Source organism: Tachyglossus aculeatus, chromosome 26, assembly GCF_015852505.1.
Source record: "Tachyglossus aculeatus isolate mTacAcu1 chromosome 26, mTacAcu1.pri, whole genome shotgun sequence".
Classification (NCBI taxonomy): Eukaryota; Metazoa; Chordata; class Mammalia; order Monotremata; family Tachyglossidae; genus Tachyglossus; species Tachyglossus aculeatus.
This window is the reverse complement of record NC_052091.1, coordinates 6,641,526-6,664,892: the sequence shown is the minus strand read 5'-3', so window position 1 is coordinate 6,664,892 and position 23,367 is coordinate 6,641,526. Positions and strand designations below refer to the sequence as shown.

Genomic DNA, 23,367 nt, shown 5'->3' with positions numbered 1-23,367 from the left:
AGGAGGGTCGTCTTCCACTTCAGCTTGAGTGAGGGTCCGTCCCCCTCTCCACTTCACTTCCCCACTTCTCTGCTGGGAACTGGAGTCCTGGGTCCACCCGCGTAGGATCTGCCCGGCCTGGGGTCTCCACCAAAAACGAGTCGGGAGTTCCGTTTCTCGCCTTTTACTTAATGAGGGGCGAAGGTGGGGCAGGTGGGGCTCCAGTTTGCCCTCCTCAGGGCTGGGAGGGGGATTCAGTTGCCCCTCATAGTGTCCTGGATCCAGCGGGTGAATTTACAGAGGTTGGTGTAGACGCCGGGGTGGTTAGAGAGTCCACATTGCTGCAGGCCCCAGGACACGAGCCCCTGCAGTTTGCCCCCGCACACCAGGGGACCTCCCGAATCACCCTGGACAGGAGAGAGGCACACAGAGAAAGAGGGATGGTGGGGAGGGAGGTGGGGTGGGGCACACAGAGACACACACAGAAAGACATAAGGCGGAGGGAGTGACACAAAGACACACACAAAGAAAGAAGGTGGTGGAAGACATACAGAGGCACACTCAGAGAGAAAGTGGAGGGAAAGACACACACAGAGACACACAGATAAAAGAGAGAAGGTGTGGAGACAGAGAGAAAGAAGGTGGGGGAGAGATCCTCAGAGACACACATACAGAGAAGGTGGGGAAAGATACACACAGAGACACACACAGGGAAAGAGAGAAGGTGGGGAGAGACATACAGAGGCACACTCAGAGAGAAACTGGGGGGGAAGACACACACAGAGAAAAGAGAGAAGGTGGGGAGACAAAGAGAAAGAGAGAAGGTGGGGGAGAGACCCACAGAGACACACATACAGAGAAAGAGAGGTGGGGAAAGACATACACACAGAGACACACACAGGGAAAGAGAGAAGGTGGGGAGAGGCACACAAGAAAGAGAAGGTGGGGAGACAGAGAGACCCACACACAGAAAGAGAGAATGTGGGGAAAGAGACACACACAGAGAAAGAGAGAAGGGGGGAGAGGCAGAGATAAACATAGAGAAATAGAGAGAAGGTGGGTAGAGACCCCCACGCAGGGAAAGAGAGAAAGCGGGAGAAGTGTAACATCCCACCCCCACCCCCGTCCCCGCTCCCGCTCTCCTCCCGATCCCTCGCCTCCTCTCCTGGGCACGAAAGCCTTCTCTGCAGCTGCGCCCTCTTGGCTCTCACCTGGCAAGAGTCTTTGCCACCCTGCCAGTCGCCCGCACACACCATACTGGGCGTGATGCCCCCGGGGTAGGCCTCTTGGCAAGCCCCATCCGACACGATTTGGATGTTGACGCATTGGAGGATGTCAGGGTAGCGGACTGAGGAGGGGAAGGGATCGGGTGAGGCTGGGGAATGGGGAAGGGACTGCACCCGGGAGGGGTGACCCCTACATTGGGCCGCAGGACCCCGGCTTCACCCTCTTGTTCATCAGATTCCAGATTCCCACCGGCTTCACCCTCTTGTTCATCAGATTCCAGATTCCCATCCCGGGTGGGGGAATGGGTAAAGGGGGAAACTGAGGCATGAAAGGCAGTGGAGGGGGGGGGGAGCTCTGCTCCCTCCACGTACAAATCCACTCCCGCCTAATAAGAGTAGCGTTTAGTACAGTGCTCTACATACAGTAAGCAATTAATAAATACGATTGAATGAATAATAATAGAGGGTATTCAGTAAGGGCTTACTGTCTGCACTGTTCTAAGCACTGGGATTGATACAAGGTCATTTGGTCGGACACAGTCCCTGTCCCACACAGGGCTCGTAGTCTTAATCCTCACTGAGGCCCAGGGAAGTGAAGTGACTCATCCAAGGTCACACGGCAGACAAAAGGCAGAGCTGGAATTAGAACCAGGTCCTTCTGATTTTCAGGCCCGTGGTCGACCGACTCTGCCACGCTGCTTCTCCAGCCCCAACCCTCTGGGTACCCAAGCTCCCCAAGCTCCCCCAGACCCCGGGATCCAGGCCGGGTCGCCCCCCACCCACTTTCGGCCAGCGCCGGACTCCTCCCTGACCTAGGGGCGAGGAGACGGTGCCCCAGCCGGACACGCGGCAGGGGGTCCCGGGCACGGCGCAGTCCGAGGTGAGGCCCAGGGGCTGCACGGCCCGGGTCAGCTGGACGGGCCTGTCCAGCCGCAGTAACATGAGGTCGTTGTCCTGAGTGCGGGGGTTGTAGCGGGGGTGGGGGATCTGACGGACCACCCGACGCCGCTGCTCCGTTGGCTCCCTCCACTGAAGGTTATGCTCTCCCAGGGTCACGCGCAAAAACCTGCACAACCCCCGCAAGCACGACGACGCTCCATCATTCCGGCCTGCCCCCTGTCTCGGGCCCTCCGGCCCACCTGCCTGGGGGTCTTCCCACCCAGCATCCCTCCCTCCCTCCCACTGTCTCGGGGCCCCCCACCCTTTCCCAACCAGAAGTCCTGTTGGGAGTCTGTCCTCCCTCCATCCAGCTGCTGCATCTTCCCTGGGGAGACCCTTGCCCTCCTTCTGGCCTCTGATTTAGGGAGTCCCACCTTCATTCGGCCGTATTTACTGAGCGCTTACTGGGACTAAGGACTTGGACTCCCTGGGGATTTTCCTTTAATTCCCCACCCTCTTGCCCCAACGCCCCCCCTTCCCATCACCCCCAACAGTCCTTCCGACCCCCTTACCGGCCTTCTCCCCCTACCACCAACCTTCTTTCCACCTTTCGGCTCCCTGCCAACCCCCCGGCCCATCCTCCCCGGCTCACGGATAGGCGCAGTGGGCGGCGGTGAGGACCCAGCGGTCACTCAGCAGAGTGCCCCCGCAGCGCAGCTGGCCGAGGGTGGTCTGCACAGCCGCCTGCCAGGGTTGTGAGTGGGGGGCGCAGTCATAGCCGCCGATGATCTTGTTGTCGTCCTCTTGGGCCCAGGCTACGGGGAAGGTCAGGGAGGACGAAGGGAGACGGGGGGCTGACCCAGTTCTGAGACCCCTCCCGCCCCCCCATACACCTTCCACTTATATTGAGGTTTCCCCCAAATGGCATGCTTCCACCCTAACCCCCCACCCTGGGCCGCGGACCCTCTGCCCACCCCTTCCTGCCCTCCCCAGCTCGGCCCCGACCTTACCGGAGGCCAGCAAGAAGAAGGCAAAGACCCCAGAGAGCATGGTGGGGTAGGGGAGGGGGCACGAGAGGGAGAAACAACTGTGACAGAGACACAGAGAGAGGGACACAGAGAAAGAGTGGGATGGCTGGGGGCCAAGAACACCGGGGTCCCAGGTGTCCTCTGTGGCGGGTCTGTTTCGGAAAGGTGGGTCTCTCTGCGCACCCTTGTCCGCTCCAAGAGTGTCCAAAGGCTTGGGGTTTCCACTCACCCCTCTCTGCTTTTAATCTGTCGTCGGAGACGCCAGAGCGTTTATGGGGCCCAGGGCACCACCCCTCGCGCCTCGTTAATGCCACCTCTCCTCCGCCCTCCTGTCCCTCACCCGCTCCCCGGTAGCCAGGGAGCATGGGACTATTAGGCGGCCATCTGGGGTGCCGGGGACTGGAGGGTGGCAAGGAACTCAAGTTGGTAGGAGCGGGGTCCCAGCCCGAGGCCTAGAGGGAAAGGATTTGGTGGGTGGGTGCGACCAAACTAGGTTGGGAAGTGGAGGGGGCTCAGGGGTAAGGGGGCAGGGAGGGGTGCCGGGCCTTTTGGGACGCGCGTCACCCTCCCTCCGCCTTGTGAAATTAAAGGGCGATTAACTGGACAAAGGGAAGAGTCAGGGGAGGGACTACATAGTCCAGGCTGGGATCTTGGGGTGAAGGGAGTGGCCCGGATGGGCAGAGACTGAGGTGGAAGGCGAGTGAGAGGAACAGCAGCCGCTGGAGTGGGTCTGAGGGCAGGGAGTAATAATAATAATAATAATAATAATGGCATTTATTAAGCGCTTACTGTGTGCAAAGCACCGTTCTAAGCGCTGGGGAAGTTACAAGGTGACTAAGGGGATTAAGACTATGAATCCCATGCAGGGACTGTGATCAACCAGATTAGCGTGTGTCTATCACAGCATTCAGTACAGTGTCTGACATAGTAAGTGCTCAACAAATAGCATTAAAAAGAAAAAGGAGCTTACAGTCTAGATAATAATAATAATAATGGCATTTATTAAGCACTTACTATGTGCAAAGCACTGTTCTAAGAGCTGGGGAGGTTACAAGGTGATCAGGTTGTCCCACGGGGGGCTCACAGTCTTAATCCCCATTTTACAGATGAGGGAACTGGGGCACAGAGAAGTTAAGTGACTTGCCCAAAGTCACACAGCTGACAATTGGCAGAGCCAGGATTTGAACCCATGAACTCTGACTCCAAAGCCCGGGCTCTTTCCACTGCACCACGCTGCTTCTCTAGATGCTAGGCTAGACACTGTGAGGCAAGCATGGCCAGGACTAGCTGCCCCTGCTGTGGCCAAAGCCAGGGACAGGGCACCACAGTGAAAGGGCATGGGGGTACCAGGGTTCAGAAAGTTTAGTAGCAAGAGGTAGTGGGAAGGGGTTCTGCCCTCAAAGCTGCCCTCAAGGGGGTCACAGACTTGATCTCCCTAAGCTGTTCCTGTCCTCTAGACTGTAAGCTTCTTGTGGACAGGGGAAGTGTCTACCAACTCTGTCATACAGTAATAATGATAATAATAATAATAGTGGTATTTGTTAAGCACTTACTATGTGCCCTGCACTGTTATAAGTGCTGGAGTAGATACCAAGTCTGGAGTAGAGACACATGTCTCTCGTGGGGTTCACAGTCTTGATCCCCATGTTACAGATAACAGGCATAGAGAAGTTAAGTGACTGGCCCAAGGTCACACAGCAGACATGGGACAGAATCCACGACCTCTGACTCCTAGGCCTGTGCTCTTTCTACTAGGCCATGCTACTTCTCTCTAAACACTCAGTTCATTCATTCAATCATGCTTAGTAGTGTTCTTCACACTGTAAGCGCTCAATAAATACAATTGATGTCTATCAACTCTGTCCTATTGTACTTCCCCAAGCACTTAGTACAGTGTTCTGCACATAGTAAGTGCTCAATAAATGCCATTGTTTGATTGATGATTGGGTCAAAGTCCCCAGCTCAGTGGCTTGGGAAGGGGAAGAGCTGTAGAGGAGACTGGCTGGGGCCTCTGCAGTATTTGTTAAGGGCTTCGTATGTGATTTGATTGATTGATTGATTTTACTTGTACATATCTATTCTATTTATTTTATTTTGTTGGTATGTTTGGTTTTGTTCTCTGTCTCCCCCTTCTAGACTGTGAGCCCACTGTTGGGTAGGGACTGTTCTCTATATGTTGCCAACTTGGACTTCCCAAGCGCTTAGTACAGTGCTCTGCACACAGTAAGCGCTCAATAAATACGATTGATTGATTGATTGATGTGGCAGAAACTGTACTAAGCGCAGGGGTGGATACAAGCAAATCGGATTGGACACAGTCCCTGTTCCACATGGTGCTCACAGTTAATCCCTATAGACGTTAAGCTTGTTGTGGGCAGGGAACGTGACTGTTCCTTGTTATATTGTCCTCTCCCAAGCACTTAGAACAGTGCTCTGCCCACTGTTGGGTAGGGACGGTCTCTATATGTTGCCAACTTGTACTTCCCAAGCGCTTAGTACAGTGCTCTGCACACAGTAAGTGCTCAATAAATACAATTGATTGATTGATTGCTCTCCACACAGTAAGTGCTCAATAAATACGATTGAATGAATGAATGAATGAATGAATAATCCCCATTCTACAGATGAGGTAACTGAGAGACAGAGAAGTGAAGTCCATTCAATTGTATTTATTGAGCACTTATTGTGTGCAGAGTACTGTACTAAGCACTTAGTACAGTGACTTGAAGTCAGTAGAGTGACACTAAGTGACTTGTCCAAGGTCACACAGCAGACAAGTGGCAGAGTCGGGATTAGAACCCAGGTCCTTCTGATTCCCAGGCCCAGGCTCCTTTCACTAGGCCATGGTGCTTCTCCATCCCTGTGTCTTTGGGGACCTCCATGCCCTGCTTGGTCAGTCTGGGGTTCATCCCTGCCCGCTGTCCAGCCCAGCCCTGCCCTGGAAGAGCACAAGGGGATGGATTGGGGGGAGGGGGCTGGTCGCCATTCTGGCTTTTTTGGGCTTGAAATCCCCACCCCGGGACACCCCAAGTCCACAGGACAGAGAACACTGTTGGGTCAGAAGCCTGGACAGTGGGGTGAAGTTACTTAGGAAGCTTGGGTCCTGGAAGGGGCCAATGCCTGGATCCTAGCAGTAAAGTCCCGTCTTCCTCACCGGGCAGCAGCATGGGCCTCTCCTCAAGTGCCCTCTCCGTCCCCAGGCCCAGGTCTGGGACCCAGTAGGGACCAAGAGACCGAGGGACTGGGGATGGAGGGACCGAGCCTCTAGGAGCCCCTCCCGGCCTCGGAGTCAGCCACAGGCTTGTTAACATAATTGCTCCGCTGCCATCATCCACCTGTAAAGCCACTGAGTCTGGGCCCAAGAATCCGGCCACTCTCACTGACAGGCTGGGTCAGGGAGGGAGAGTTTTTATTGTTATTTTATTATTACCATCGTTATTATTTTTATTACTTATGGCATTTTGTTAAGCACTTACCATCTGTCAAGGCCTGTTCTAAGCAGTGGGGTAGATAAATCAGGTTGGATACCCTGTCTCACCCACAGTTCCCAGTTTAAATAGGAGGGAGAACAGGTCTTGAATCCCCATTATACCGATGAGGAGACAAAGGTCCAGAGAAGTGAAGCGACTTGGCCAAGGTCAAACAGCAAAGGACAGACTCTTTGTTCTGGGCCAGGATGCTGCATGGGAAGAGGCTCTGTGGTCACATGACACCGGAGGTCGGACCCGAGCAAAGAGTCTGGGACCAGCCACCCACCCACTTGGCCAATACCAAACAAAAACTCCTCACCATTGGCTTTAAAGCTCTCCAGCACCTTGCCCCCTCTTACCTCACCTCGCTTCTCTCCTTCTACAACCCAGCCCTCTTCGCTCCTCTGGGCCTAAACTTCTCACTGTGCCTCCATCTCACCTGTCTCGCCGCCAACTCCTGGCCCATATCCTGCCTCTGGCCTGGAATGTCATCCCTTCTCAAATCCACCAATTACTCTCCCCCACTTCAAAGCCTTATTGAAGGCCCATCTCCTCCAAGAGGCCTTCCCAGACTAAGCCCCACTATTCCTCTTCTTCCACTCCCTTCTGCATCGCCCTGACTTGCTCCCTTTGCTCTCCCCCCCACCCAGCCCCACAACACTTGTAATAATAATAATTACAGTATTTGTTAAGCGCTTATTATGTGCGAAACACTGTTCTAAGCGCTGGGGGGATACAAGGTGATCAGTGATTTTGGCCAAGTCACTTGACTTCTCTGTGCCTCAGTTACCTCATCTGTAAAATGGGGATTAAGACTGTGAGTCCCCCGTGGGACAACCTGATCACCTTGTAACTTCCCCAGTGCTTAGAACAGTGCTTTGCACCTAATAAGCGCTTAATGAATGCCATCATTATTACATATACGTGAGCCCGTTGTTGGGTAGGGACCATCTTTATATAATAATAATAATAATGATGGCATTTGTTAAGTGCTTACTATGTGCACTGTTCTAAGTCCTGGGGGGATACAAGGGGATCAGGTTGTCCCACGTGGGGCTCACAGTCTTAATCCTCACTTTACAGATGAGGTAACTGAGGCTCAGAGAACTTAAGTGACTTGCCCAAGGTCACACAGCAGACATGTGGCGGAGCCGGAATTCGAACCCATGACTCCTGCCGCCTGTGCCCATGCTCTTTCCACTGAGCCACGCATGTTGCCGACTTGTACTTCCCAGGCGCTTAGTCCAGCACTCTGCACAAAGTAAGCGCTCAATAAATACGATTGAATGAATCTGTAATTTTCTTTATTTGTCGTGATGTGTTTATTTATATGGTTGTCTATCTCCCCCCTGCCCTGCAACCCCGACTGTGGACTCATTGTGGGAAGGGATTGTCACTGCTTACTGTTGCAGTTTCCCAAGCGCTTAGTCCAGTGCTCTGCACACAGTATGCGCTTAATAAATATGATTGAATGAATAAGTGAATGAATGAATGAATGAATGAACGAATGAGTGAATGAATGAATGAATGATTGAGTGAATGAATGAATGAAGCCCAGGCATCAGCCGCGGCACATCGAGGTCCTCAGGGCGCCTGCGCCGAAGCCTGGGCGGGGAGCGGGCTCCACCTAGCGGCGTTTCTGCCACAACGCAGGGGAGGCCGGGTTGAACCCAGGCGTCCAGCCTCCAGCGTCATTCATTTATTCAATTGTATTTATTGAGCGCTTACTGTGTGCAGAGCACTGTACTAAGCGCTTGGGAAGTACAAGTTGGCAACATTCATTCATTCATTCATTCAATCGCATTTATTGAGCGCTTACTGTATGCAGAGCACTGGACTGAGCGCTTGGGAAGTCCAAATCAGCAACATATAGCGACAGTCCCTACCCAACAATGGGCTCACAGTCTAGAAGGGGGAGACAGACAACAAAACAAATCATATTAACAAAAAAAAAATAAATAGCCTTGTGACCTCAGCACTTAGAACATGCACATAGTAAGCGCTCAATAAATGCCATCATCATTACTAGTATCAAGTGGCGGAGCCGGGATTTGAACCCCTGACCCCTGACTCCAAAGCTCGTGCCCCTTCCAGTATATGCACAAGGCTATTTATTTTATTTTGTTAATATGATTTGTTTTGTTGTCTGTCTCCCCCTTCTAGACTGTGAGCCCACTGTTGGGTAGGGACCGTCTCTGTATGTTGCCAACCTGTACTTCCCAAGCGCTTGGTACAGTGCTCTGCACACAGTAAGCGCTCAATAAATACGATTGAATGAATGACTAACAAAATAAATACAATAGTAAATATGTGGAAGTAAACGCCATCATTATTAGCATTAATACAGCAGAATAATAAATAGGTAGACACAAGGGCTGGGGGGAGGAGGAGCAGGCCATCATGGGAACTCTCCCATCCCATCCCATCCCCAACCCAATGGGTTGGTGGTCCAGCAGCTGGTCCTGGTGGTCCAGGCCTGGGGGAGGGGTGGTTAAGGGAAGTGGGGGGAAGAGGGCCATCCCTTCCCTTCCCCCCACCCGTTGGCCATACTCCCGTCCCTCCATTATTCAGCCCATCCCCTGCACGGAGGCCCCACTTGGCTCTTGGGCTGCTCTGTTCCACTCATTCCTCCCCACCCCATCCAACTCCCCTCTTCTTCCTCTGCCTCACCCAAACCAACCTGTTCCCAGGCCCCCACACCCAACGCTCTGGTCTCCACGCCATTGTGCAGGCCATTTTCCCCAACACCCAGAACCCCCTGTTTTGTTTTTTGAATGGTATTTGTTAAGTCCTTACTACGTGCCAGGTACTGTACTAAGCCCGGGGGCAGATACAAGCTAATCAGATTGGACACGGTCCATACTGCATATGGGGCTCAGTCTTAATCCCCATTTATGGATGATGTAATTGAGGCACAGAAGTTAAGTGACTTGCCCAAGTTCCCACAGCAGACAAGTGGCAGACCTGAGATTAGTACCCAGCTCCTTCCTGCAAACCTAAACATAATAGTAATTGTGGTATTTATTTAGCGCTACGTGCAATGCTCTAAGCGCTGGGGTAGATATGAGATATATTGCCGACTTGTACTTCCCAAGCGCTTAGTACGGTGCTCTGCACACAGTAAGCGCTCAATAAATACGATTAGATGAATAAATGAAGAGAATCAAGTTGGACACAGCCCCTGCCCCACAGGGGGTTCACAATCTTAACCCCATTTTACAAATGAGGGAATTGAGGAGAGAAATTAAGGGACTTGCCCAACATCACACAGCAGACATGTGGCGGAGCAGGGATTGGAACCCATGCCCTCGGATTCCCAGGCCCGCGCTCTTTCCACTAGACCACACTGCTGCCACCTGAGAGCTCACCTCCTCCAGGAGGCCTTCCCAGACTGAGCCCCCCTTTTCCTCTCCTCCTCCTTATTGCCCCAACTCCCTCCCTCTGCCCTACCCCCTTCCCCTCCCCACAGTACATATTTATTACTCTATTAACGTGTATATAGCTATAATTCTATTTATTCTGATGGTATTGACATGTCTCCCCCTTCTAGACTGTGAGCCCATAGGTGGGTAGGGACCGTCTCTATATGTTGCCTATTTGGACTTCCTAAGCGCTTAGTACAGTGCTCTGCACACAGTAAGCGTTCAATAAATACGATTAAATGAATGAACTTCCATTAGAAGTCCACCTACTCCAAGCAGCTTTCCCAGATCATGGATCATGACTAGCCCTTTTCCCGGAAAGCCCCATGCCCCTTATGACCCCTGTAGGCCCTAAATGTCGCTTGGCTTTTCTTTTCCAACCCTCTTCAGCTCCGGGAGAACAGAGTTACCAGAACTGAAGCCAGAGCTAACTGCGAAGAGATGAACAAGGCCCCTCTCCGGGGCACGGTAGAGGCCAGGGCGACATACGGGAAAGCACAGAGACCCGGTCAGGTGGAGCAGCTTGGAGAGGCAGCAAGAACACGGAGAGAAAGAACGGACACTGGGCTTCACCCGTTCGGACGCCTGTGTATTTGTGTGGGAAGATATGACAGAAATGCCGGATTGGGACAGGTCAGAAACCCACCCCACCTCAAATCCACTCGCTGCCAGGGCTGTGGAGCGGTTACTACGACAAACACACGATAAAAGGGCTCTCGTCCATAGTTCATCTGTCTCCCGCCTGCCCTCTCCAAAAGCACGGAGACCTAGCGGGTCCCGGGAATCACCCAGACCCCTGGTGTCCTTATCAATGCTTCACTCCATGCCCTGTCCAGCTGCATGACATTTAATAATAATAATAATGGCATTTATTAATTATTAATCAATTATTATTCTCTTCCTCCCTTCAAGGCCCTGCTGAGAGCTCACCTCCTCCAGGAGGCCTTCCCAGACTGAGCCCCTTCCTTCCTCTCCCCCCTGTCCCCCTCTCCATCCCCATCTTACCTCCTTCCCTTCCCCACAGCACCTGTATATATGTATATTTGTTTGTACATATTTATTACTCTATTTTACTTGTACATATCTATTCTATTTATTTTGTTAGTATGTTTGGTTTTGTTCTGTCTCCCCCTTTTAGACTGTGAGCCCACTGTTGGGTAGGGACTGTCTCTGTATGTTGCCAATTTGTACTTCCCAAACACTTAGTACAGTGCTCTGCACATAGTAAGTGCTCAACAAATATGATTGATGATGATGATGATGATGAAGTGCTTACTATGTGCAAAGCACTGTACTAAGCACTGGGGAGGATACAAGGTGATCAGGTTGTCCCATGGGGGGGGCTCACAGTCTTCAACCCCATTTTACAGATGAGGTAACTGAGGCCCAGAGAAGTGAAGTGACTTGCCCCAAATCACACAGCTGACAGTTGGCAGAGCCGGGATTTGAACCCATGACCTCTGACTCCAAAGCCCGGGCTCTTTCCACTGAGCCACGATTTAGTTCAGGACCTTCTCCGCCTGGTCGCACGCTGCCAGTGCTGACTCACTCGGATGCAGAAGTGTCTCATTCATTCATTCATTCAATCGTATTTATTGAGCACTTACTGTGTGCAGAGCACTGTACTGAGTGCTTGGGAAGTACAAGTTGGGAACATATAGAGACGGTCCCTACCCAACAACGAGCTCACAGTCTAGAAGGGGGAGACAGACAACAAAACATGTAGACAGGTGTCAAAGTGGTCAGAAAAAACAGAACCAGAACAGTGCTCTGCACAAAAAGTACGATTGATTGATTTATCTCACCCCGGGATGGGGTCCACGGCGATGGCCCTGGGCTCGCTCAGGTTGGTTTCCTTTTGTTAGCTGCTGTCCTGCACCCTTGGGCGTCCCCCATGGTGTGAGATTTAGCTAATGAGTCCACCTAGGGAACCCCGTGGTGGACGTCCCGATTTCTCCACCTTAAACCCGGGAGGGCCACAGTCTCCTCCGGCGATACTTGCTGGACGCGGCTTCGTTCCCACCCGATGGTGAGCTCCTGGGACTCGGGTGAGGGAGGTCCCGGAGGGGTCCGGATCAAACGGGGTCACCAACCATCTTCATCCATGTGAAGTGGATTCCCCCAAAGCCTGCCCGTGGTGGGGACTCAATCCCTTGAAGTGAGGCAGGGATGAAGGGTTGGGTGCTCGCCCGGGGGTGGTTCTCCTCCTGCCCAAGTCTAATTCTCCCCTCCTCTAAAAGGCCAAAGTGGCCGGGAGCAGAGGACCCCCTCCACCCTTCCCAGGGGGCTTTCCCGACTCCTGCCCCTCCCCTGGGGCCTGCCCTTCCCTTGGCCGGACCCTGTCTCCCAGCCGGGCTTCCCCGCCAATGCCCAGGCGGGGAAGCCCGCGGTTGAGCCCGTCGAGGAGCTGGCAGGCTTGGCACAGGGGGCGGCTGGCGAGGCTCCCGCAGTGGGTGCAGGTGGTGGGCGGGGGCGGGCCGGTGCCGGGGCGCAGGGTGAGGCGCTCGGCCGAGTGGACCAGGTCCAGGACGGCGCTGGGCCGGGCGGCCTCCAGGTCCTTGAGCAGGGCGCGGGCGCGGCCGCGGAAGGCGTCCGGCGCGTAGACGCATTCGGTAGAGAAGTAGTCCAGGCCCTGGAAATAGGCGTAGAGGACGATCTCTTTCTCGTAGGCGAACTGCAGGGGACGGCAGCGGGGGAGGGCTCCCCCCTCGCCGGCCGACCCCAGGCCCCCGCCGCGGGCCAGCCGCCCGGCGTCCCCCCGCAAGAAGTTCATCAGCACGGTCTCGGCCATGTCGTCCGCGTTGTGGCCTGAGGAGGGGGAGGAAAAGGGTTAAAACCGGACAGTGGGAGGGGAAGAGTAAGGGCATCACCATTTTGCTCCCCTCTCACACGTGTCACCACCATGGATGGTATTTATCAAGCGCTTACTGTGTGTAGAAGCCACTGTACTAAGCGCTTGGGACTGGCCGTCCTGTACCTACCCCGGCACTTAGTACAATGCTAGACATGTAGTAAGCACTTAATGCCACAATTATTGGGAGAGTACAACAGATATGGCAGACAGGTTTGTCGTATAGCACTCTCCCATGTGCTTAGTACGGCGCTCCGCACACTATTCTATTTATTTTGTTAATGATGTGCATCTAGCTTTAATTCTGTTTGTTCTGACGACTTGACACCTGCCCACATGTTTTGTTTTGTTGTCTGTCTCTCCCTTCTAGACTGTGAGACCGTTGTTGGATAGGGACCGTCTTTATATGTTGCCAACTTGTACTTCCCAAGCGCTTAGTACAGTGCTCTGCATGCACTAAGCGCTCAATAAATACCACTGAATGAATGAATGCACACAGTAAGGGTTCAAATAAATAAAACTGACATTCTGTGCCCACAATGAGCTTACGGTCTTGAGAGTTTAATAAGGAAGCCCTCCTTCCTCTCCCCCTCCTCCCCCTCCCCCAGCCTTACCTCCTTCCCCTCCCCACTGCACCTGTATATATGTTTGTACATATTTATTACTCTACTTATTTTATTTGTACATATTTATTCTATTTATTTTATTTTATTAATATGTTTTGTTCTGTTCTCTGTCTCCCCCTTCTAGACTGTGAGCCCACTGTTGGGTAGGGACTGTCTCTATATGTTGCCAACTTGTACTTCCCAAGTGCTTAGTACAGTGCTCTGCCCACAGTAAGCGCTCAATAAATACGATTGATTGAATGAATGAAAAAGTGCTTACTCTGGGCCACACACTGCACTGAGCTAATAATAACAATAATAAGGATGATATTTGTTAAGCGCTTACTATGTGTCAAGCACTGCCTAAGCCCTAGCGCAGATATAAGCTAGTCAGGATAGACACAGTCCCTCTTCCACCTGGGGCTCACACTCTTACTCCCCATTTTACAGATGAGACAACTGAGGCCCAGAGAAGTGAAGTGACCTGCCCAAGGTCACACAACAGACAAATGGCAGAACCAGGATTAGAACCCATGTCCTTCTGACTCTCAGGCCTGTGATTTATCCATTAGACCATGCTGCTTCTCTATCTGGGGTAGATTTGTGATAATCAGATCAGACCCGATCCCTGTCCCAGTTGGGGCCCAAAAGGAAGGGACAGCAGATATCTTATTCCCTTTTTCAGATGAAGAAACTGAGGCCCAAAACGGTTGAGTGACTAGCCCAAGGTCACACTTCAGGCCAGGTCTCCTGACTCCCCTCCTTACTACAGAATTCCCACCAATATCCTCTGTGAGTCTTCCCCCAGAGAGCCACCTCACCGGCCCTCAAGCAGCATGGCCTAGTGTGTAGTGGCCTGCCTGCTGTTGGGTCGGGACCGTCTCTATATGTTGCCAACTTGCACTTCCCAAGCACTTAGTACAGTGCTCTGCACACAGTAAGCGCTCAATAAATACGACTGACTGACTGAATGAATGGGCTCTAATCCCAGTTCTACCACTTGTCTCCCCTGACCTGTGGCAAGTCACTTTACCATGCCTCAGTTTCCTCATCTGTACAACGGGGAGTAAGACTGTGAGCTCTACATGGGACAGGGACTGTGTCCAACCCAATCTGCTTGAATCCACCCCAGCACTTAGTACAACGCCAGAGAAGCAGCGTGGCTCAGTGGAAAGAGCCGGGGCTTCGGAGTCAGAGGCCAGGGGTTCAAATCCTGGCTCGGCCAACCGTCGGCTGTGTGACTTTGGGCAAGTCAACTTCTCTGGGCCCCAGTTCCCTCACCTGTAAAATGGGGCTGAAGACTGTGAGCCGCCCCCGTGGGACAACCTGATCACCTTGTAGCCTCCCCGGCGCTTAGAACAGTGCATTGGACATAGTGAGCGTTTAACAAACATCATCATCAATCGTGTTTATTGAGCGCTTACTATGTGCAGAGCACTGTACTAAGCGCTTGGGAAGTACAAATTGGCAACATATAGAGACAGTCCCTACCCAACAGTGGGCTTAGATTAAAAAAGTGATTTTTTTTTTCCTTCCCTTTTTCGCAACCTGGAAAGTTTCCCGAGAAGCTCCGGAAGCCCAAGACCCCGAAGGGGTGCTTGGATACTGGGGAAATGTACGGGCAGCGCGAAATGCGTCCCGTAGGGAGGTGACTTTTGAAGAAGTTGAGGACGGTCTGGAAAGGATTGCCACTCGGACCCCGAGATTCGCTTTTATCATCGTAGCGACAGCGATGACGGCATTTATCAAGCGCTTACTAGGTGCAAAGCACCGTTCTGCGCGCCGGGGAGGCGATCCGGTTGTCCCACGGTTGGTTCTCGCAGTCTTAAATCCCCATTTCCCAGCTGAGGTCGCCGAGGCCCCGGAGAAGTGACGCCACTTGCCCGAAGTCACCCCGCTGATGGCTGGCAGAGCCGGGATTCGAGCCCGGGACCCCCGACCCCACTCATTCATTCATTCGGTCGTATTTCCTGAGCGCCTACCGTGTGCTGAGTGCCCGGGACGTCCAAGTTGGGCTCTTTCCACTGAGCTAACGCCCGATCTGTTCGAGGAGTAAGTCGGGAATAAATGATAACGAAGGAATGAATTTTTCAAAACAAATCGGAACGAACCGGCCGTTGGGCTAGGAAGCGTCTTGGCCGTCCGTCTCCAATGGCAACTTCATCAGCGTGGGCCCGGAAGGGCTGTTCTCGGACTTCCCAAGCGCTCGGTCCAGTGCCCGGCACGCAGGAGGTGCTCGATAAATACGTTTGTACATATTTTTTACTCTATTTATTTATTTATTTTATTTGTACATATCTATTCTATTTCTTTTATTTTGTTAGTATGTTTGGTTTTGTTCTCTGTCTCCCCCTTTTAGACTGTGAGCCCACTGTTGGGTAGGGACTGTCTCTAGATGTTGCCAATTTGTACTTCCCAAGCGCTTAGTACAGTACTCTGCACATAGTAAGCGCTCAATAAATACGACTGATGATGATGATGATGGGCTCACAGTCAAACACCACTATTATTATCATTACTCGCCGATCCGCCCCCTCCCCCCGCTCCTGCTCCTACCCGTGACGATGCGGTCAGCGCCCAGCAGCCGGGCCCCGCGCTCCAGGGCCTGGCGCCGCAGGACTCCGCAGAACGTGCAGTTGGAGCGGCGTCCGGTCTGGAGGGCGATGGCGTCCAGGGTCCAGCCGTACAGCTGGCGGTAGGAGACCACGGTCAGGGGGAGCCCCCAGCGGGCGCTCTGGCGGGTCACGGCGGCCAGCGCGGCGTCGCGGTAGCCGGCGATGCCCTCGTCCACTGCCAGGAGCCGCAGGTCCAGCCCCAGCCCGTGCTGGCTGTTCAGGCGCTGGAGGACGTGCGCCAGAACGGTGGAGTCCTTCCCGCCCGAAGCCCCCACGGCCACTCGTTGCCCAGCGGGCAGCAGCCTCGCCCCCCGCACCGTGGCCAGCACTTCGGCCTCGAAGGCCGCGCAGAAACAGCCGCGGCAAAGGGCGTCCCCAGTCTTGGGGCGGCGCAGGGAGGCCCGGTTGGCTCCGCAGGCTTTGCACGCTGGAGGCATCTAGGACAAGAAGAAAGCCGCGTCAGAGTCGCTTCTCACTCCCATCTTAATAATCATGATGATGATGGCATTTATAAAGCGCTTACTATGTGCACTGTTCTAAGCGCTGGGTTGTCCCACGGGGGGGCTCACAGTCTTAACCTCCATTTTACAGATGGAGGCACAGAGAATCAATCAAACGTATTTACTGAGCGCTGACTGTGTGCAGAGCACTGGACTAAAGCGCTTGGGAAGTCCAAGTTGGCAACATGTAGAGACGGTCCCTACCCAACAGTGGGCTCACAGTCTAGAAGGGGGAGGCGGAGAACAAAACCAAAGATATTAACAAAATAAAATAAATAGAAGAGATACGCACAAGGAACGTAAATAAATAGAGTAATAAATCTGTACAAACATATATACATATATACAGGTGCTGTGGGGAAGGGAAGGAGGTAAGGCGGGAGGGATGGAGAGGGGGAGGAGGGGGAGAGGAAGGAGGGGGCTCAGTCTGGGAAGGCCTCTCGGAGGAGGTGAGCTCTCAGTAGGGCCTTGAAGGGAAGAAGAGAGCGAGCTTGGAGGATGTGGGGAGGGAGGGCATTCCAGGCCAGGGGGAAGTTAAGTGACTTGCCCAAAGTCACACAGCTGACAATTGGCGGAGCCGGGATTTGAACCCCTGACCTCTGACTCCAAAGCCCGGGCTCTTTCCACTGAGACACGCTGCTTCTCATAAACTGTAAGTCTGTTGTTGGGTACAGATCGTCTCTGTTGCCGAACTGTACTTTCCAAGCGCTTAATACAGTGCTCTGCACACAGTAAGTGCTCAATAAATATGACTGAATGAATGCCTCTCCTCCCTGTGCCCCTGCCCCCTCACTCCCAACCACTTAATAATTACGGTGTTTGTTAAGCACTTACTAAGTGCCAGGCACTGTACTAAGCACTGGGGTAGATACGAGATCATTGGGTTGGACAGTTCCTGTCCCACCTGAGGCTCGAAGTCTCAATCCCCATTTTACAGATGAGGTAACTGAGGCCCAGAGAAGTTAAGTGACTTGCCCAAGGTCACACAGCAGAGAAGAGGCAGAGCCTGGATTAGAACCCATGACCTTCTTTATCCACTACACCGTGCTGCTCCTAACAGCAATCCAGAGTATTTATTGAGAGCTTTGTCGGGCCCCTAACTTTCATTCATTTATTCAATCGTATTCATTGAGTGCTTAATGTGTAGAGAACACTACTAAGCACTTGGGAGAGTACAGTAATAATTACGGTATTTGTTAAGAGGTTACTAGGTGTCAGGGACTGTACTAAGCGGTGGGGTGGATTCAAGCAAATCATTCATTCATTCAATCATATTTATTGAGTACTTACTGCACGCACAGCACTGTACTAAGCGCTTGGGAAGTACAAATCGGCAACATATAGAGACGGTCCCTATCCAACAACAGGCTCACAGTCTAGAAGACTTTTAGACTGTGAGCCCACTGTTGGGTAGGGACTGTCTCTATGTGTTGCCGACTTGTACTTCCCAAGCGCTTAGTACAGTGCTCTGCACATAGTAAGCGCTCAATAAATACGATTGATGATGATGATAGAAGGGGGAGACAGACAATGAAACAAAACAAGTTCCCCTCGTCCCCCTCTCCATCCCCCCCATCTTACCTCCTTCCCTTCCCCACAGCACCTGTATATATGTATATATGTTTGTACATATTTGTTACTCTATTTATTTATTTATTTATTTTACTTGTACATATCTATTCTATTTATTTTATTTTGTTAGCATGTTTGGTTTTGTTCTCTGTCTCCCCCTTTTAGACTGTGAGCCCACTGTTGGGTAGGGACCGTGTCTATCTGTTGCCAACTTGTACTTCCCAAGCGCTTAGTACAGTGCTCTGCACACAGTAAGCGCTCAATAAATACGACTGATGATGATGATGAAGTAGACAGGCGTCAATCGGGCTAGACACAGTCCCTGTCCCATTGTGGGGCTCACAATCTCAATCCCCATTGTACAGATGAAGTAACTGAGGCACGGAGAATTTAAGCGACTTGCCCAAGTCACACAACAGACAAATAGACACATTCCCTGCCCACAACGAGTTTAGAGGCTAGCAGGGGAGATAGACATTAATATAAATAAATGACAGATCTGGATATCAGTGCAGCGGGGCTGGGAGGGGGGATGAATAAAGGGAGCAAGTCAGGGCGACGCGGAAGGGAGTGGGAGAAGAGGAAAGGGAGGCTTAGTCAGGGAAGGCTTCCTGGAGGAGTTGGGCCTTCAATAAGGCTTTGAGGCAGTGGGGAGAGGGTCACTGTCTGTTAGATTTGAGGAGGAAGGACGTTCCAGGACAGGGGCAAGACGTGGGCGAGGGGTCGGCGGCGAAATAGACGAGATAATAATAATAATAATAATAATGTTGGCATTTGCTAAGCGCTTACTATGTGCAAAGCACTGGTCTAAGCGCTGGGGGGGATACAAAGTGATCAGGTTGTCCCATGTGGGGTTCACAGTCTTAATCCCCATTTTACAGATGAGGTAACTGAGGCTCAGAGGAGTTAAGTGACTTGCCCAAGGTCACACAGCAGACATGTGGCGGAGCTGGGATTCGAACCCATGACCTCTGATTCCAAAGCCCGGGCTCTTTCCACACTGAGCCACGCTGCTTCTGATGGAGGTCTACCAATCATGCCCCCTGCCCCTTCCTCCCTTTCCACATCTCCTGTTTGCCCCTCAAACTCCATGCCTGGTTGAGAAGCACTGTGGCTCAATGGAAAGAGCCCGGGCTTGGGAGTCAGAGGTCATGGGTTCCAATTCCGACTCCGCCACTTGGCTGTGTGACTTTGGGCAAGTCGTTTCACTTCTCTGGGCCTCAGGTCCCTCATCTGTAAAATGGGGTTGAAGACTGTGAGCCCCACGTGGGACAACGTGGTTTACCTTGCACCCCCCCCCCCAGCACTTAGAACAGTGCTTGGCACATAGTAAGCGCTTAATAAATACCATCATTATTATTATTATTGGGAGGGGACTGAGGCCGGACGTAGTGGGGTTTGGGCTCTTCCTGGAAGCGGCTAACCGATCTCGGTGTGGCTCAGTGGCAAGAGCCCGGGTTTAGGAGTCAGAGGTCGTGGGTTCTAATCCCGCCTCCACCTCTTGTCAGCTGTGTGACTTTGGGAAAGTCACTTAATTTCTCTGTGCCTCACTTCCTTATTTATAAATGAGTTCCTCCTCCTTCTAGACTGTGAGCCCACTGTTGGGTAGGGACCGTCTCTATATGTTGCCAACTTGTACTTCCCAAGCGCTTAGTACAGTGCACTGCACACAGTAAGCACTCACTAAATACGATTGATTGAATAAATGAATAAAATGGAGATTAAGACTGTGAGCCCCACGTGGGACAACATGATCACCCTGTATTCCCCTCCCCAGCGATTAGAACAGTGCTTGGCACATAGTAAGCACTTAACAAATGCCATTATTTATTCATTCAATCGTATTTATTGAGCGCTTACTGTGTGCAGAGCACTGTACTAAGTGCTTGGGAAGTACAAGTTTGCAACATATAGATATTATTATTAATAATAATAATGAAAAGGGAAGGGATAATTATTATCCCCTTCTCTGGGGAGATTCATTCATTCATTCATTCGTATTTATTGAGCGCTTACTGTGTGCAGAGCACTGGACTAAGCGCTTGGGAAGTACAAGTTGGCAACATATAGAGACGGTCCCTACCCAACAGTGGGCTCACAGTCTAGAAGGGGGAGACAGAGAACAAAACAAAACATATTAACAAAATAAAATAAATATGTACAAATAAAATAGAGTAATAAATACGTACAAACATATATACATATTCCCTCCCCACATCCGCCAAGCTAGCTCTCTTCCTCCCTTCAAGGGCCTACTGAGAGCTCACCTCCTCCAGGAGGCCTTCCCACACTGAGCCCCCTCCTTCCTCTCCCCCTCGCCTTACCTCCTTCCCTTCCCCACAGCACCTGTATATATATGTACGGACTTATTACTCTATTTACTTATTTATTTTACTTGTACATTTCTATTCTATTTATTTTATTTTGTTAATATGTTTGGTTTTGTTCTCTGTCTCCCCCTTCTAGACTGTGAGCCCACTGTTGGGTAGGGGCCGTCTCTAGATGTTGCCAACTTGGACTTCCCAAGCGCTTAGTACAGTGATCTGCACACAGTAAGCGCTCAGTAAATACGATTGACTGATTGATTGATATACATATATACAGGTGCTGTGGGGAGGGGAATCAATCAATCGCATTTATTGAGCGCCTACTGTGTGCAGAGCACTGTACTAAGCGCTTGGGAAGTACAAGTTGGCAACATATAGAGACAGTCCCTACCCAACAGTGGGCTCACGGTCTCAAAGCGGGAGACAGAGAACAAAACCAAGCATACTAACAGAATAAAATAAATAGACTAGATATGTACAAGTAAATTAAATAAATAGAGTAATAAATATGTACAAACATATATACATATATACAGGTGCTGTGGGGAAGGGAAGGAGGTAAAATGGGGGGATGGAGAGGGCGATGAGGGGGAGAGGAAGGAAGGGGCTCAGTGTGGGAAGGCCTCCTGGAGGAGGTAAGCTCTCAGTAGGGCCTTGAAGGGAGGAAGAGAGCCAGCTTGGCGGATGTGTCTCCCCCTTCTATCAATCAATCGTATTTATTGAGCGCTTACTGTGTGCAGAGCACTGGACTAAGCGCTTGGGAAGTACAAGTTGGCAACATATAGAGACAGTCCCTACCCAACAGTGGGCTCACAGTCTAGAAGGGGGAGACAGAGAACAAAACCAAACATACTAACAAAATAAAATAAATAGAATAGATATGTACAAGTAAAATAAATAAATAAATAGAGTAATAAGTATGTACAGACATATATACAGGTGCTGTGGGGAAGGGAAGGAGGTAAGATGGGGGGGATGGAGAGGCGGACGAGGGGGAGAGAAAGGAAGGGGCTCAGTGTGGGAAGGCCTCCTGGAGGAGGTGAGCTCTCGGTAGGGCCTTGACGGGAGGAAGAGAGCTAGCTTGGCGGATGTGTCTCCCCCTTCTATCAATCAACAATCAATCGTATTTATTGAGCGCTTACTGTGTGCAGAGCACTCTACTAAGCGCTTGGGAAGTCCAAGTTGGCAACATATAGAGACAGTCCCTACCCAACAGTGGGCTCACAGTCTAAAAGGGGGGAGACAGAGAACAAAACCAAACATACTAACAAAATAAAATAAATAGAATAGATATGTACAAGTAAAATAGAGTAATAAATATGTACAAACATATATAAAGGTGCTGTGGGGAAGGGAAGGAGGTAAGATGGGGGATGGAGGGGGGGAGAGGAAGGAAGGGGCTCAGTCTGGGAAGGCCTCCTGGAGGAGGTGAGCTGGGAAGGAGGTTAGGAAAAACAGGATTCGGGAACTTTCCCTGTCCCTTTTCCCAAGGCCCCGGCGGGGAGAACGTGTCACTCACCGCGCAGGCCTCCGACCGCCGCGAGGCCACGTGGAACTCCCACCCGGAAGTGGCCCTCCCCGGCCTACAACTCCCAGGATGCCACGGGGCGGCTGCGGGGGCCGCCCCCTCGCCCGGCATTCATCCGGGGAACCGCCCGCTCTGGACTACAACTCCCAGCGTGCCCCGGGAGAGCGTCGGCCGAATGCGGAGCCGCGGGCGCCCTCTGTCGACCGCTCCTCTGTTAGCGGCCGGGTTGGTCCCCGATCCCCGCGCGGTACCATCCCGGGGCGGCGCATCATCTTTTTCCCGTTATTCCCGCTCTTCCTCGAAGGGAGCATTCATTCATTCATTCAGTCGTATTTATTGAGCGCTCACTGTGTGCAGAGCACTGTACTAAGCGCTTGGGAAGTCCAAGTTGGCAACATATAGAGACGGTCCCTACCCAACAGCGGGCTCACAGTCTCGAAGGGGGAGACAGATGACAGAACAAAACATCTTAACAAAATAAAATAAAGAGATAAATAACACGTACAAGTAAAATGAATGGAGTAATAAATAGGTACAAATATATACGGGTGCTGTGGGGAGGGGAAGGAGGTAAGGCTTGGGGATGGGGGGAGAGGAGGCTGAGGAGAGGGCTCAGTCTGGGAAGGCCTCCTGGAGGAGGTGAGCTCTCCCACATGGGGCTCACAGTCTTAATCCCCATTTTACAGATGAGGGAACTGAGCAGCTCCGGGGGTCCGGATCGGAGGAAGAAGAGGCGATCCTGGGGGAGGAATCGAGGGTGAACCCAGTCCCACCCAGGCCACCCATCAGGGCAGTTCTCACCCTCGGAGGACAGTGTTAAGGCCCAGGAGGCCTGAGGCTTGACAGCCCTCTGCCCACTCTGCCAGAGGGAATCCCTCGCCAAGAGGTAAACTGAGGCCCGCTGGTCCGCAACGAGTGGAGACCCTCGGTGGAGACCCTATCGGCCCGGTGCCCGGCTGGAGCCGCCCTAAAGCTGAGCAGCGAGGGCTGACTCTCTTCTCATTACCTTCCCCACAGCACCTGTATATATGTATATATGTTTGTACATATTTAGTACTCTATTTATTTATTTATTTTACTTGTACCTATCTATTCTATTTATTTTATTTTGTTAATATGTTTGGTTTTGTTCTCTGTCTCCCCCTTCTAGACTGTGAGCCCACTGTTGGGTAGGGACCGTCTCTATATGTTGCCAACTTGGACTTCCCAAGTGCTTAGTACAGTGCTCTGCATACAGTTAGCGCTCAACAAATACGATTGATTGATTGATTGATTGAGAGATGGGTCAGAGCGGCAACCTTATTTTGCATAATGACTGAGACTATCAATCGATCAATCAATCGTATTTAATAATAATGAGACTGT

The 23,367-nt window shown here is 51.8% G+C and overlaps 2 protein-coding genes across 2 annotated transcripts; both read right to left on the bottom strand.

The window, feature by feature from the left end:
- Positions 1-233: 233 nt before the first annotated feature.
- Positions 234-11,900, bottom strand: KLK14 (kallikrein related peptidase 14). Its single transcript, XM_038766980.1, has 11 exons — positions 11,884-11,900; positions 10,656-10,692; positions 10,415-10,526; positions 6,267-6,320; positions 3,453-3,511; positions 3,342-3,358; positions 3,095-3,171; positions 2,737-2,899; positions 2,018-2,271; positions 1,191-1,327; positions 234-386 (listed from the first exon to the last, which is right to left on the bottom strand). Exons 1-11 carry the CDS (start codon positions 11,898-11,900, stop codon positions 234-236), a joined length of 1,080 nt encoding a protein of 359 aa, XP_038622908.1.
- On the bottom strand, positions 11,738-22,025 carry CTU1 (cytosolic thiouridylase subunit 1). Its single transcript, XM_038767382.1, has 3 exons — positions 21,994-22,025; positions 16,017-16,512; positions 11,738-12,812 (listed from the first exon to the last, which is right to left on the bottom strand). Exons 2-3 carry the CDS (start codon positions 16,510-16,512, stop codon positions 12,238-12,240), a joined length of 1,071 nt encoding a protein of 356 aa, XP_038623310.1. The 5' UTR covers positions 21,994-22,025; the 3' UTR covers positions 11,738-12,237.
- Between the last annotated feature and the right edge of the window lie 1,342 nt (positions 22,026-23,367).